The sequence below is a fragment of the Prorops nasuta genome, unplaced genomic scaffold (genome assembly GCF_024137725.1).
Source record: "Prorops nasuta isolate Cenicafe-Biocafe unplaced genomic scaffold, Cenicafe_Pnas_1.2 PNAS00021, whole genome shotgun sequence".
Lineage (NCBI taxonomy): Eukaryota > Metazoa > Arthropoda > Insecta > Hymenoptera > Bethylidae > Prorops > Prorops nasuta.
Window position 1 is genome coordinate 44,148 of NW_027116818.1, and position 15,859 is coordinate 60,006.

At 38.9% G+C, this 15,859-nt stretch overlaps 2 protein-coding genes across 3 annotated transcripts; both read right to left on the bottom strand.

The window, feature by feature from the left end:
* Positions 1-92: 92 nt before the first annotated feature.
* Positions 93-8,882, bottom strand: LOC136781090 (proton-coupled amino acid transporter-like protein CG1139). Its single transcript, XM_066739798.1, has 9 exons — positions 8,734-8,882; positions 8,557-8,652; positions 4,302-4,354; positions 4,052-4,195; positions 3,536-3,808; positions 2,955-3,039; positions 1,274-1,546; positions 822-1,176; positions 93-730 (listed from the first exon to the last, which is right to left on the bottom strand). The coding sequence occupies exons 2-9, from the start codon at positions 8,590-8,592 to the stop codon at positions 483-485; spliced, it is 1,467 nt and encodes a 488-aa protein (XP_066595895.1). The 5' UTR covers positions 8,593-8,652; positions 8,734-8,882; the 3' UTR covers positions 93-482.
* Positions 8,883-9,928: 1,046 nt separating this feature from the next.
* On the bottom strand, positions 9,929-15,732 carry garnet (adaptor-related protein complex 3, delta 1 subunit-like garnet). 2 transcript variants are annotated; one of them, XM_066739794.1, is made up of 14 exons: positions 15,436-15,732; positions 15,196-15,291; positions 14,988-15,116; positions 14,500-14,910; positions 13,802-13,875; positions 13,191-13,634; positions 12,869-13,096; positions 12,612-12,774; positions 12,345-12,527; positions 11,857-12,262; positions 11,504-11,781; positions 10,832-11,413; positions 10,152-10,577; positions 9,929-10,068 (listed from the first exon to the last, which is right to left on the bottom strand). In XM_066739794.1, exons 1-14 carry the CDS (start codon positions 15,529-15,531, stop codon positions 9,973-9,975), a joined length of 3,612 nt encoding a protein of 1,203 aa, XP_066595891.1. In that variant the 5' UTR covers positions 15,532-15,732; the 3' UTR covers positions 9,929-9,972. The 2 variants fall into 2 exon arrangements, with proteins under 2 accessions (XP_066595891.1, XP_066595892.1); XM_066739795.1 differs by lacking the exon at positions 13,802-13,875 and adding an exon at positions 14,049-14,122.
* Between the last annotated feature and the right edge of the window lie 127 nt (positions 15,733-15,859).

Genomic DNA, 15,859 nt, shown 5'->3' on the forward strand with positions numbered 1-15,859 from the left:
CTCTAAACAGAATGGAGAAAGGAGAGACATCGAGCTTTAAATATTGCCTCTTATAGATTTATATATATGTAGAGAGAGAGAGAGAGAGAGAGAGAGAGATGACGCATAAATTGGAATATACGATAATTTTATTAAAGCTTAATGAATTATCTCGTCGCTACAATTTCTATTGCATCAGTATTCGCTCAACAAATTTGTTAATGCAGTCTTTCATCGTAGATGTACGAGTTTTATTCCACTACACTCTCGCCGAATATATTATTGCTCTTTGTCTTATATAACTTTTCGTGGATATCACTCTATTTTTTGTATAATACATATATAATATATTATTATATATACAGAATCTTGTTGTGTTTATCACATTGTCACTCATCCTCTATAAAACGGAGAATGGTACCTTTCTCTCGTTACTATAGTACACGTTACACACTTATCTTCTTCTCACAGCAATTTTAGCCCCTTGTCGGTTTTGACAATTATCATCGCGCGAAACTCTTAACCATTTCGTGAAGACTCGTATAGGTTCCTACCACGAGTCCCAATAGACCAAATAGTATCAATGATAAATTCTTTGCTAACATCAGATTCCTTTCAGTGCGAGTGACAGTGTTCCAAAATGTACAAAGCTGAATAATCGCAGGGAACGCTATTCCCAGTGCTGATAGGCAAAATGCTCCAAACAGGGATATGAATAATTCTAATTTTGGTACAGCAATTGCTAGTAATGCTATAAATGAAAAAGATTAAATTAAATTAATTTTGAGAGAACACTAAATGACTGTTTAATAAATTGATTAATCCTCTAGCTATGTACTCACTGGTTATAATAACAATAACGGTTCTGACCACGTATTCCCACAACAATCTGTGAGAGTTTTTCTCAAGCATCGGACTTATATAGTCATTCCACGATATATCAATAGCTACATAACACTGTATAGTGTGGGTAAAAAAGATTGCAATTGCTAAAAGAATTTGCACAACTTTTGACAGTACGTCTTTGTCTGGTAGATTCAACGTGATGCTATCGTGGATCTCGCTTCCATAACAGATGTATCCGAAGAATCCCATGCCTGCATAGAGAAATACAATTGTTCCCATGCCAATGTTCAAAATACCGAATGGACTGATGAAGTGCTTCGGTGTCTTCATTTCATTCTCAAGTGGCATAATCTGAAACGTGTCCAATTAATTAGAATGAGCTTTATAAATAAGTTTGTATTTTCTTTTCTTTCTTTCTCTCTCACTCTCTATTAAATCATATACTCACCACACCAATGGCTTCAAGGGCAAACAAGACCGTGCCAAAATACAATGGAAAATTTTGGACCTCACCAACGGGATTGCGATTCTCGAAGCTTGGAGTCTGCCTGAATATATAATACAAAATAATGCCAAAGCTTATAAACGTTATCCCATTTGCAACTGTGGATAGAGGGGCCAAGTATTTGAGATTTCTGATCCAGTTTATGAAAATTAATGGTAAAAGCAGTGCAACCATGTAAAGTCTTACGTCTATTGGTTGGATGTAGGTGCTTAAAGCCTGGAATAGAAAAATAAATTAGATAAACATGAAAAGAGTAAATTCATCTTTAAAACTCGTTAAGAGCGTCATAATTATTGTTCATAGCAGTTAAGTTATCGACTTGTCACTTTTAAGATTTGCAGCATCCGTGGGTGTACGTTCAGATGTGTACGTGTGCTGTCATGTTTCAAATTCAAGGACAAGCGGAAATGAGTCCGAGTGCATTTAACACTAAAGTTAATGCAGTTGGTGCACTCATCAGTTGCCTTACGTAAAAATCGTCCCAATATACTGTACACGCGCGTATATACCTAGTGTGTGTTTCTGTTCATCTCAGATAATTCTATGCATGTACATTTATATATAGATTAAACGTGTGTGTATACCCACATGTGATACACAGTGATTATAAAGATCGGGTACAATTAATCTCACGTATACATAATACGTGCACAATCCTTTTGGTTGCTATTTTACGATTATCACATATACTATACAATTGATTTAACGATCAATTGAAGCAAAGTGCTAGCTTCTGATGTAAGAACGGGGCATGCGTTTATTTAATGGTAAATGATTCGCCAAGTTACATAAACACACATCGAGAACCCATAGGTGAGAATTAATGGAGCTGGTGTAAAAATGCTGACTGGTTCTCAGGAAGGGAATATACGAGAGTCTAACGGCCTTAAAATCCATGCAAACTTCCTCCAATCTATTAATTGCTTCCGGTCTCCGGCATCTGATTTCTCTCAATTTTTCCTGACATATCTAATTCGACAAATGCCCTTTTTCTTTCCCCCATCATTATCACCAAGAGACCCCAATTATTTCGAAAGGTCATTATATTACTATATATAGATTCGTTCGATGTATCCATTATTTTTTTCTCGGCATACGTGTCGTAATCATGTAGGAGTTACGCGCGTAAACTATAATATAAAATTTAAGTATATATAGACAAATGTGCATGTACGGCGTCATAAAACATACGTGTGTATAATTTAGGAAGTGTTTAGGACCTTATGGTAGTGTCAGTGGAATCGTTGGTATATCATGAGAAAGAAGAAGGAGGAGAAGAGGAAGAGAGAAGCGTCGTAGATGCATGGAAAGAAGGTTGATAGAATTTGATACTATTAAATCTCTTCCCCTAAAATGCTTGATTTAAAAATCCCAGGCACGAGGCAGGCATATTAACCACTCGAGTAATCACCTTGAATACACGCAGTCGCACCGGTCTTACGAATTGCATTACACAGTCCCCGTCTAATCGGTTATTCCCACTTGGTGTTTCCCTGACCTAGATTGTTCATTTCTACCTACGCTATATAGCCTATAGGCAGTAGAGTATCCAATGACAAGAACATTCATATTTCTCACTGAGAATATTATTTAATTGTAGCTAAGAATTCCAAAGAGTACAAACCGTTTGAATGTTAGAAGCTATGAACACGACATAAACACAGCAGGCTCCCAGCTGGTAAATGATGAGGAAAGTGTTTGTCACGTGTCTGCGGAGTAACACCATGTTAAAATCAATCACACATAGCTACATTATTTACAAATTATTATAAGTTAGTAGGATGCATTAGGATTGTATAAAGAGAATTAATGATTTGTTTGCGGATACGAAAGCTGGTGGATCGTTGGTTAGTCTCATGTATATATAGATTTAGAAAAATCGAGGTATCGCACAGAAAGATGAGACATTAACGTAGCAAGCGTGTGTGTTCTGCTGCCGTGCCATGCCGTGCCGTGCGTCGTTCCGATCTCGACGACTCTACTGAAAAGTGCGGCGGTGGTATCGTATACCGATACTACTTTATAAGCACGCAGGCACGCACGCAGGCTCGCACGCAGGCACGCACGCAGGCTCCATCCATGGCTGTGACCATACGTGTGGTTACCTTTTTAATTAATTACTCTCCGATGGAAGGAAAATAAGGAGTGCTGAGAGAGAGAGAGAGAGAGAGAGAGAGAGACGGGGGAATTGGAGGATTTACTTACATAGCCGCTTTCGCACATCTCCTAAATACGGGCGGACCTTCGCGTAACGCGGCTTCCGCAGTTGCAGGATAAGTCAAGGACGGAACCCTCTTCCGTTTACAGAGCTCGTATTCGGACGTTACGAGTATGCGCATACAGTAAGTACAAAGCAACCCGATGATTATCGTAGCTATCATACCAACTATGTAGCCCGAGTTGAGAAAAGCTTTGGGCATCGCTAAAATTCCGGTTCCTAAACTGCCCTTTAACAGATGCAGTAGGGTCTCGCTGTTCCTACAGGAAGAGAACAAAGAAACAGAACAATAAGTAGATGTGAGCAAAGTAATAAATCAATTTGAGACAGGGCTCCCAGACTTTCGAGCCTTTTAAATAGGCATGCATATATATATATATGATTAAAGAGATTTTGCACGTCTCTGTAAATTAAGTGAAACTGCGTCAACTGACTGATCACAGAGCTATAGTACAAGTGCAATAAATCAAATTACGATTGTTAATATAATGTGCAAGACTTACGTTGTAGGGTGCACCACGTCCCTATGATCGTACGGTTCGTACTCCCCTGCATCGTACTCCTCTACGCTCTTCTTCTTGGTCCTCTTCTTTTTCTCATCCAATTCCAAAACATAAACGTTCGTTCGATTTTCGTCCGGAAGATAACTGAGAATAGAAGGCAAAGTTTTAGCGAGTCAATTAATATTATTAATAAGATCCAGCGGAATAAACTCTCTCTCTCTCTCTGGCAGGAAATTTTCATTCAACCTACCTCGGTGAATTTTTCGAAGTGGACGATGACCAACGTTTCGCGTCCAAGCCATCCTGCAAGAAATTTCACATTTTTTAACAATCTCTTATCTTTTTCTTCTTGTATGTAAAGAGACCGTCATTGATCGATCCAAGTATTTTTAAGGAAAACATTTGGCGCGCTACTTGTGTTCGTTTATCTGACGATCATGAGAAAAATGCATGTTTATCTTGTATCGGTGGGTCCGAGTCTCGAGCCAGTAAATTACATTTTACCATGCACTGTCAGACGAAACCAGGAAAAATGTATTATTCCCTAGAGGCCGTTATCGATAAGAGGCCGTCGTCGTTTCAGGAAAACCCTGAGAATAATTAATTGTTAATTAAGAAAATTACTCTAATTATCGCTCGTTTATAATTTTATCAATGACTTTACAATCTTGGCGGCTGAAAATGATTGTGCTGCAGTGTATTTGCAGCCTATATTGCGAGTATTTAATCATTTAATCTCTTATTATTTTCAACGAAAGAACGATGCAAATGTTTGCTCATTCCCCCCCCCCCCCCCCCCCCTCTGCCTTTATCACATATTGAATCAAAGCATAACATTTTATTTGAAAATATTCTCATTGGAAGGAGTAGTAGTTTGATCATTTCCGTTGGCGAGCAGTACGTAAGGGTATATATATACAAGTTAATCTCATATAAGTATGCATAATTCGACACGCACGTCTCTAAGCGGCCCTTGTAACTTTTACCAACGATTGTTTTCAATTACATCGAATCGTTTATTAGCCGTTTTATAACGAAATTACAAACGTCCGGCAATCATTTATTCATCTAGCACCTCGCAGTAGCTATTTAAAGAACGATAAAATGCCTGCCATTGGTCAACGGATCGTAATGAATGAAGCTTTCGTCAACTGGATGTATCCTACAATTACATTAGAGATGATAGCAAGAGATTACAAGTATAATGCAACCTAATGAATCTTACGTGTGCTATCGTATCATATATATATATAGTACAACAATACAATCGAGGGAGAGAATCTAGGTAAAACAATATAAACTCATTAGAGTGGATCTAATCAAAGTGCAGAGCGACGATATCGCATGTGTGCTTGTCTATCATATCGTATATGGCTGTTCGCGCATATTTGCTATACCTCCCTGAATTTTTGCCATTGAATTCCACATATCGATTGTCTTATCACCTCCCCCCCCCCCCCCCCCCACCCTCTAATCAGCCTGGTTAACCTAATCAGTGATTATCCACATATAGAATTATCATATCCGTATCAACAGAGCCAATTGAATTTCAAATGACATTTTTACCTTCCTCTATATCGTTACGTATATATTACAACGCGCGCAGACAAAGCGCAGCCTCTCCAACGAATTTTCCAATGAGAGCATCTCGTGGTAAAGGTCGGGCCGCGGGGCCGGATAAGGAGCATCGACGACGCTCATGATTGATTGAATTTCGATAAAATTAGTCGTTGGAATTGTCATTCTGATACACGAGTACGATATTCCGCGAAATGTTTTCGATTTCTACGTTGAATCGATTGTATATATATATATATATATATATATATATATAGGGCGGAAAAATACTCGACGAATCCCAGCTGTGCTAACGAAAATCCATCAATGTTTCGTGCAACTTGTATTCTTCCGTTTGTCGACTATATAGGAGGTTAGAGGAGAAATTATATCGAAAGAAGAGGTACGGCGTTGTGACGCGAGAAGCTGGTGCAGGGGGGTAAATAAGAGTACATATATATGTATACACGGTACAGCTGACACCAAGCAACGTCCCTCCGTTCCCGGCCGTTTCCTCTCTCGATCATACACCTAGAGACAAACGCGCGCGCGGTCGACGCAGGGTCATATACCTTTCGATGCGATGCAGGGGGCAGAGTGTACGATGGTACACGAATGTATGTACGTATACATACGAGATGTAGCGCTCCTTGAGAAAAGTAAACCTCTCGTTGGGGAATATTGGGGGACGGGTTGCACCGCGCGCTTAATTAGATTGGCAATGCGCGAGAGCATAGGTATACGTAGCGAGGAGCGGAGTGCCGTTGGCCTTCGAAATGGTCGAGGGACGGAAGGCCGCGCCGGGCTAGCCTGGCGCAGCAGGGTCCTAGCAGGGGCCTAGCCTAGCCTAGTATAGCCGAGCTGAGCCGAGCCGAGCAATAATTCTAGTTAGCATTGAATGCCAACTTCTTACAATACGGCGCGCGCGGTATAGTATTTAGTATATATACAGGTGTGTGTACGTGTGTACCTCTTATTAAACCTCGGCACGAAATTTCTTGACGGCACGGCGTATCAATGACCTAATGCTAGCTTTGACTTTGCTTTCACCGATCATTTACTCGCTATACGCACGCACGCACACATTAAACCTACAGCAGTCGAACTGGATTTCGGTACGATGCACTCTATAAGATTTCACGTTCTTTCTTATCACCTTCGACCATAAAGATATACTTATCGAATCTCATCAGTGTTTTTGCCGGATTTTTATGATTTCAACCGAGTAAGAAATTATTGCGAGCCTGTCAGGATAATTTTTCGCCTTCGAGATTGGTGCTGCGGAAAACGCTGGACGCAACGGGAGGAGTGAATTAGTTGTGTCTCTCTATTATGAAAGGATCGATAGATCGTTTATCTTTATCTCGTCTCAATATCATTCTTTTCCCTCTTTTTTTACGCTCAAGATTGCCTGCTTCAGCGACTTCGATGGATAATTATTTTATTAAACATACATTTTATCTAGGATCTCCGTGTGACTCTGATTTATATTTTAATACAGAGAATGCGACAAGGTTATCCAGTGATTAGTAATCACTTAGTAGGACGGTGAGAATTTTTTAATCCATGAACACGATAACTCGACGAGTTCTTGAAACGACTTTACGTTCGTTCCAATTGGTTTCATTTAGTATCTCGCATATATATGTGTATATATACATATATTGTTTCTTCGAGCAACAGTGGTTCCGCATAATTGGAGTCGTTACTTTTGCAAATATTTCGGATTACAGCATTCCTGAAATTCACAGAAATTCTTCAATTACACTTTGCCGGTCAAGCAGTAAACCTGTGCTCCTTTTTTTTCTTGTCTTTCTTTCTTATAAAATATCCTGCGTTACATCATAATTACCATCGTGCATCAATTATCAATCATCTACCTATAGTAATATTTATGAGCCAACTGCACACAAACTTTTTTACAAAAAAGAAAAAAAAACACTTACGTTGATACGGCATTACAATTACAAGTTAATACTCATGTGTAATGTATGACACATTTTTTCACCATTTGAAAATAAAGAAAGAGAAACGTGACTAAACTAGAAAAATTCTTATCGACCAAATCTCTTATCTCTTGTTTATTGGGCATCGCCCCATTAATCTTTATGTATTTTTTCTGTACTTTTCTATGAATCGTGTAGGTGTCGAAAAATTCCTATAAAAAATTCATACAACACGGTGAGTAAGATTACTATGCGTGGAAGTGCCTGACGGTGGAGTAAAAGTATCAATGATACAGGACGGCACGATCGTTGTAGCTGAATGAACCGCAGGTTTTATTAAGATTTGCTTGGCTAGGAGACATGCACGCCGGCTCGACGAGAAAAAGGCCGTTAATCTAGATTTATTCCAACCAGTTTTTTGTTTTTTGTTTTTTGTTTTTTCTTCAAAAGAGATTCTCGTTAAAAATGCCAGAAGTATTATTTGCGATAAGAATAAATCTGTGATTCTATAATTTGATCTTTATCATTATTACGTAGTAAAGAAAAATACATACAAGTACTTAACACTTGATAATTGAATAAACAATGGAATCTTTTTCTCGATTACGTTACAGAATTGAAAGAATCGATCTTTGAGACTCGCGCACCCATCGGTAAAGGTTTTTATCAAAAGGACCAATAAGATTATTTCAGAATCTCTGCAACCCACTCGATTAATTTACGCGGTACGCGCATACACAAATTGTAATCCACTATAATTCATCCTCTGTCCCTTTGGACTTTGACGCTTCCGTGTAGAGCTTCTCATACTGATCCGAGCGATTCACAGCCCTTTTTTACTCTCAAGACTCCAGTAGAAAGGAATTCTTCGTGTTCCTCTACCATCCACAATTACTCGAGCTTAATAAAATAGCAGCGTCAATGAGCGGATGGTGTATATTAAGCGCAACACAAACTCTCTTTTTCCTTTTTTCCCCATTTAAATAGTTCTTCCTGACTTACGTTGCTCGACGTAAATCCTAAATTATCGTGAGACATGGCGAGGGAAGCAGTAATTGCACTACACGAAATTCTTCTATCGACCACTTTGTATAAAATCTGCAAAAATAAATGAGGTAAGTTTCAGTTCTTACAGAAAACCCATAAAGCGGAATAGAGCAGGTAAAAGAAAACACTAACCACAAGTGAATATGACAGTCGATCAAAGAGGATTACCACTAAAATTGCATTTTATACCACGACAGGTGCGGCTGCCGCGAGTCAACTGATCCAGCTTTGAGACAAGTATTATTTATATAGGTAGGTACTGCACGCGGGGCCACAGCGCAACCAGAGCTCCTGCTGCTGCTGCTTCTACCGATCAGCCTATACGCGCTACAAACACGAATGCATGATTCGGGAAACTTGTCAGTTGAAGGAGATCATAGCATTACAATTATCCTTAGGGGCTGAGATCTGGGGGAACTGAGACATTACCCGACAGCGCGCTTGCTTCTCTTAAATCAATTCCTCAGAGAGGAACAATGTATTTTCTTTAAAACGAGGAATTTCGAGATAAGAAACGTAGTAAATTTCTTGCGACATGCTTAAAAAAGTATATCTTTTTTATTACTCGTTATATCATCTCTTTATAAAATCTTTACAATCGAAGGCATTTCGAGAAAAATGGATCTGCCTCGTTGATCGTTCCCCTATATTGCGATAAAAGTTTTCGACGAGCGAATCGCAAATGAGAATGAGACGAGCGGTTTTTCCATCAGAATCTAATGTCTTGCAATCAAATATAATAGATTTTGTATTTTTTTTTGTTTTTTTTTTTCTTCTCAATTTCTTGTATATGCGTCTATATACGGGGTATCAGAGACTATTGGTACCACCCCAAATATCTCGGAAACCGAGGGTAGTAGAGAAACATTTTCAAACAAAACTGGCAAAGTTTTCAGTATTACATTTCAAAGCAATTGACCATTGTCCTCTTGAACAGCGTTCTCGAGGCTCTGTATTCTAAACCCTACTGCTACTTTTGTCTTAAACATTTTTTTCTGCTATCTTCTATTCTCTCTCTCTCTCTCTCTCTCTCTCTCTCTCTCTCGGTGGTCTCTGACACTCTGTACATATTATAATATATACATATATATATATATATATATATTAAACAAATTTTATATTTTAAATTACGCATAAAGTTTGAGTAAGTATTTCTTCTGAAAATATTTTATGTAATAGCGGTAGTTTCCTAAAGATAAAGGAGAGTAAACAGCGAGTGTGAGCGTAAGTGTAAACGTCCGATAGACCAGCGCACTAAGCGCGTGGGTGAATGCCAGGGAGCACATTCCTTTGTAACTGATTAATAATTGTAGCGCAAATGGTAGGAGACTATCCGACCAATTCACTATATATCTCTGCTGCCACTGATCATTATTGTGCATGAAGCCTTAAAATTTCGTCTATTATCCCTGAGAGTAGCGAATTATTGTCACCTTTAGCCTCGATCACGAGATTTCCAGCTGATTTCTGTAAAACAATAATTTTTCGTGTATAGCGAGAGCGTCTTTTCATCATTCAAAAATCTTGAACGTTTCATTACTATTGCTTACGTTGTATTTCAATAAAAGGCACACGTGATGACCTTTCAAGGAATGACCATAAAGAGATGCAGTATAATTTATTCGTTCGACGAGCGCAAGATGACAATTGTGGCATACAATGTTCAAAAATGCTTCAAATTCTTGATGCAAACTAATCTCTTTTCTCATCTTAGAAATCAATTGACCACTCTTCAATAATTCCGTAAGAATGTCTTTATGCGAAAGATGGCCAATCATAAACCTACTGCAAGAAAAATGCAAAATGAAATCAAGTTTCTCCTGTACAGTTCCATCCTTCAATTCCAACATATAAGTTAGTGTCCCCCTTAATTTTTGAGCGAATGTCACATCCAACACCAAAATTGTAAATTCGGTTTCTTTACTGGAATGTGGATTTAACTGAAACGGTAGTTTTATACCAAATTCTTCGTCGTGCTGCAAATTCAAAAAAATTAACAGAAATATTAGAGGGAGGGAGGGTGGTTAAAATGTGTTTAACCTTTAGACTGCCGGCATTTTTCTTTTTTTTTTTTTTTTTTTTTTTATAAAAGTAACGGTGCTTTTTTCTCAAAGATTTATCAATATAAATAACATATGTAGTTAACAAATTATCGAGATTACTGCGAAGCCACCATAGTGGCTTTACCGGCAGCTTAAAGGTTAAAGATTCCAAATATAAATACGCTCACGTTTTTAACCAATCTAAGCGACGATGTATCCGTTATATCAAAATTTAAATCTTTTATCAAATTTTCACTGGTATTTCTTATCAGTACAGACACAGCCACTGTATCAGGGCTCCCAGGGATTTGCTTCACCTCATGTAGCATGCTTACAAATTTATCCTTTGCCAATTCTTCGTAAAGAAACAATGTCTGCAGTGGACTCGAATTAGCTTCCAAATTAATCGAATCGTTCTTCAGTAACTCTGGTAGAATTTCTTTAGAAGGAGTGGAAATTCCTGCCGTCTCCTCGTAATCTGAGGATTTTTTGTCTTTGGTGGCTTTAGACTTTTTCGACTTCTTATGCTTCGGGTCATCGTTCTTCCTGCTTCTCTTATGCCTCTCCTGTGTTTTACCATGCTTCTCTTTGGCGCTTTTTTTCAAGCAGACATTGTTTTCCGCAGAGGCGTTTTCACATTCGAAATTGTCTTTAACAGCAGTATCAGCTTCCAACCACATATCACTCATGGGCTCCTCGTTAACACTTGATTTCTTCCCGTCATCTCCTACTACCTCGTCTTTGGATCTTCGTTTTGACTTTTTACGAGACTGAAAAAGTAAGTATTAACCTCGGTTAGGCTAAAATGAAAAAATTAACAAGCACATGGCATACACACACACACACACACACACACACACCTTATCTCTTTTACCGCCTTTACTCTTGATCGCACTACCAAACGTATTGTCCTCGGCGGCTCTGTGCTCCAAAACAGGCAATCTTTCGTCATCGCGCAAAGGTATATCCAAATCTATATTGAGAGCTCTATGCGGATCATTAGCATCCGCATGATCATAATCGTCACTATCGCTCATTTCAGCGCCTGGTGGAAGCTCGCCTATACCCGTGTTAACTATTTGCACGGTACGCTCATTATCGCCGTTCTCCTGCTCTTCGTCAGACGCAGCTTGCTTATCTAGAATTAAGATATGCCAAGTCAAATCATTCTTCCGGTCACACAATGTTTTATACTGGAAGATTCAATAATCACCTTTCTTGGATTTCTTTTTCCTCCCGCGTCTTTTTGGTCTGTTGTCACTGTGATCAGATCTTAATTTATCATACGTATGAGAATTGGAAAAATTGGAAATTTTTAAGGAAACTGGTATGTCCAATTCAGCAACAGGAATGCTCTCAACATCGTCGTACGAAGTCGACGAATTTTTGATACTTCCTTTTAAGTAATGAGGATTATTCTCCTGCTCCAATTTTCTAGCTTCGCGTCTCTTCTCGAGCTCCTGAACAGATGGTTCGTTGAAATCTTTCTTGGCAAACAAATCACCAGACTTATCCGTTTTAACGAAGATGTCGTTCATATCGGTATCTTCGGAATCCGAGCTCTCAGAAGGCGGTTCGTTGATCCATGAATCCAAGTCCAAGTCATCGGGAATCGGAACCTAAGATAGAGGGAAACCTATGAATAATACTTAAAGACATTTTCATCTCCTTGCTCTCCCTCTTTTATAATTTAATGGTAACCTTTCGTTGAGCTTTCGGTGCCACCGGATTTAACTCGCCGACGAAGGCTTCCACTAATTGATGGGACAGCCCAGGATTTTCCTTCAAACAGTCAAAGAGTGCCAGAGCGGAACTTGATCTCTCTTGAACTTCGAGATCGCCGCTGCAGACGAAAGCAGCAATTTTATCCTTTAGCTGAAATACCTGTTAATGGACGAAAGAAACGAAAGCAACGAGACAATTTAATTGAGAATGAAAGGGCAATCAGGAGAGACGATCGTTCAGTACCTGCTCCATCGTTTCCGTATCCCCTTCCCTTTCCGCTTTGCTCAAGGTCACGGCCGAGAGTTTTAAGATATTATGAACGTAGACCGCTTGAATATGCCCCGGCAGATTTGAAGCTTGAGAACGAAGCATCGATCTTAAAACGCTCAATGGATTCTCCAGTTCACTGCAAGAATATTGTGGCAAATGCCAATGAGAGGAAGAAGGGGGCCAATGATGGCGGGGGGGAGGGGGGGGGGGGGCAAACCAGCTCGACGTACCTCGAGAATTCACCGCATATCCAAGCAGCGGCGTACAGAACTTCGGACATGGTCGCTCGTGGCTGACCAGATAAAAGATACGAATTTTCAAGCAGTAAGGCACACTGTTGAACCGCATACTTTCGTATGGCCTGAACGCGAATAGCTACGTCTAGCAATTGAGTCGCTACCAATGGTCCATGCTTGGTACCCTCCATTCTCGTAAGCTCAACCAATACAGATATATACCTATAAAAGAGGGATACATAGGAAGAAGAAATTTTAGAAACTAGGGGCGTAGACGTAATATAAGGGTTAAAGAGGGATTATCATAAAGTCTTACCATTCAAAATAAGTTATAAATTGATAATTATTCTGGGAACAAATTTGAATGATTTTAGAAAGAAGCTCGTCCCGGTAAGTTGTTCCCTCAGCCTTATCCATATGCACCATTAACTTCTTGACAATCTCCATCAAATTCTTCTTAGATACCATGCCATATAGTAAATCCAAAGCACGCAGTCTTATACTTTCGTCCTTGTCATCGAGACACTGCATTATAAGATCCTTGTGTGCCTGCACACTCTTAGGATGAGTCTTTAAAATTTTTGACATGGCCAGTAAACCCAAATACTTCAAATTCTGGTCAGAATCTTCAATCAATATCCTCAGTTTTTGGACGCACAATTGAATAGAGTCCGAATGATTGGGCATACCGGATGATATCGAGATCAATACAGCTATAACCGTATTGATGCACTCGTAAAGGAGAGACATCGCGGATGTACTGAAAATGGCAATTGTGCATTAACTAATCGAAATAATAATGGTAATTAAAGGAAGAGGCTATTCTCACACGCAAAAAGCGGCTATACCGTATTAGAAGCAACTCGAGATACCACAAGCATATCGGTGCATCATATAAATAATAATAAATAATCAATATTTAAATACCTGTGTATCAAATTGGTAAGGGGTTCTATTAATTTTTTGCCAAGCCTAGGTTCTAGGGGTGTCAATGCGCCAAACTGGAAACACAACGTTAATTATCTATGAAGAACAATAATAAGAAAACTAAAGATTGAGGATCAAGTCAATCTATTTGGAGAAAATAGAAAGAAAAGGGGAGCAGGAGTAAGAGAGAAGAGAAGCAAGAGAACAAGCTATCATATAAGACAAGAGTATTTTTTCTTAGTAGAACCTGGAGATGAGATCGATCAAGGGCTGCGTGAGTCTGGTACCCAGTTTAGGTTCGATCAATGTTATCGTTGAAAACTAAAGAAATGTGAAAAAGAGAGAAGGGAATGTTAAGAACGACTCTCGTGCTCGTGTCGTACGGAGCAGACAAACACCTGACGTACGATGCGCGAGCCGTAAATAGCGAATATGACACAAGGTAATAACAGCGGTACCGTGCTCTCCGCTCGTTATTGGCACGGTCCGTTCAGCGTACGCCAGGTACGTCACTCCATAGGCACTAAGAATTCTCTTTAATCAAAGCTCTTGTTGGTATGGGAAAAGTTTCTGAAAAATTTGCTTTGAGGCAGACTATTGTAGTACAACTTTCAAAGCACGATAGAATAAAGAGAGAAGAATGAAAGAAGGCAAGTGGATCGAAGAGGAAGAAAAAGGAGAACAGTAAGAGATTTTACCAGTTTAATAATTTTTATAAGCATCCAATTGTTGGAAGAGGTGGTCATCAGCTTGAAGAAGATAGGTGCCAAGCTCAAGTAGTTTTTGGGATTCTTTCTGGCCAATTCGCAAACAACATTCACTGCAGCGGATTGAACGCCGCTGTCTGGATCTTCGAGTTTCTCTTTCAATCTTGGAAAAGCGGGTCTCAAAGCTTCGGGAAAACGTAAAAATACCTTATACATCATCAACACAGCTTTTTTACGCAAATAGGGTTTAGTCGATGTCAGAAGGGTCATTATGTCACTGACAAGATCTCTAGCTAAATCTGAACTTATGAAACAGGATAGTCCGCTTAAGGCTAAGCCAGCATCGTATTGGCTTTGACTGTTGAGATCCTTTCGAATCATATTAGTGGTTAACATAAGAAGCTGAAATATAAGTAAAAAGTTTTGAATATTATCAAGAAGGTGGCAGGAGGGAGAATTAAGGAAGGCAGTATGAATACCTCTGTGTCAGCGTGAAAACTTTGACTGGCAGCCAGATATCCAATGCGCTTATAAGTAAATTTAACGGATGACATGACCTCGATCATATTGAAACCAGCCCAGCTAATATCGTATCCCAGCATTTGTAACTAGCAGAAAGTTGAAGGAAAAATAAATTGTAGCTCTTAAGTAGAAGATATTTAGGGAAGAAGAAAAAGTAACTCTTACATATGTTAGCTTTGCCACAGCATTTGCCTTAACAGATACATTGTCCTGGCGCAATTCTTGCTTTATCTCCTCAATGCACATTGCAATATATTTGGCCTAAAATTTAAATATGGATACATACAACAGTGGACGAAGGTACAAACGTGAAAAATAATGTTTTAAATTCCAATACTGAGATAATCTAAGAAGGGAGAAAATAAAAAATAATGGAGGAATAATAAAATCAAGAAATTGGTTTACCTCATTCTCTTTATTATTCCTGATTCCACGTACTAAATCTGTCAAATTTTTATCAAACATTCGTTCGAAGTTGCCCTTTACTTTACGAAGAGCCATGATCGTACTATACAAAGATAGAAGGCTTATCGGTGCTGGTACAAGCGAAAATCCAATGTTTCGATACGCTGCAACTCAATCAAGATGAATTACTTTATTTACATGGCGATATATTATAAAGAGTTATTAAATTTTACACAACGGCAGTCTTATAATTATAATCTTATAATTGCATTTTTTGACAAATTGACGGATAATACAGCTAACAGCTACGAGATAAGTAATATATGTATGTACATACATACATACATTCATATACTGTGCTGCTACATACACCAGCGCATTGTGGACAGAAATGTGTGTGTGCTATAATACGTGTCACGCAAAC

Bases quoted from the DNA above. Each gene is read 5' to 3' on its own strand.
- LOC136781090 (XM_066739798.1), bottom strand. From the start codon at position 8,592: ATGTCTCACGATAATTTAGGATTTACGTCGAGCAAC. The intron at 4,355-8,556 runs GTAAGTCAGGAA...AATTTCTTGCAG, and splicing joins TAGGATTTACGTCGAGCAAC to GATGGCTTGGACGCGAAACG. The intron at 1,177-1,273 runs GTGAGTATATGA...GACACGTTTCAG, and splicing joins CCCTTGAAGCCATTGGTGTG to ATTATGCCACTTGAGAATGA.
- garnet (XM_066739794.1), bottom strand. From the start codon at position 15,531: ATGGCTCTTCGTAAAGTAAAGGGCAACTTCGAACGAATGTTTGATAAA. The intron at 13,097-13,190 runs GTAAGACTTTAT...CCTCTTTTATAG, and splicing joins TTTATAACTTATTTTGAATG to GTATATATCTGTATTGGTTG. The intron at 12,263-12,344 runs GTTACCATTAAA...CCTCTATCTTAG, and splicing joins CACCGAAAGCTCAACGAAAG to GTTCCGATTCCCGATGACTT.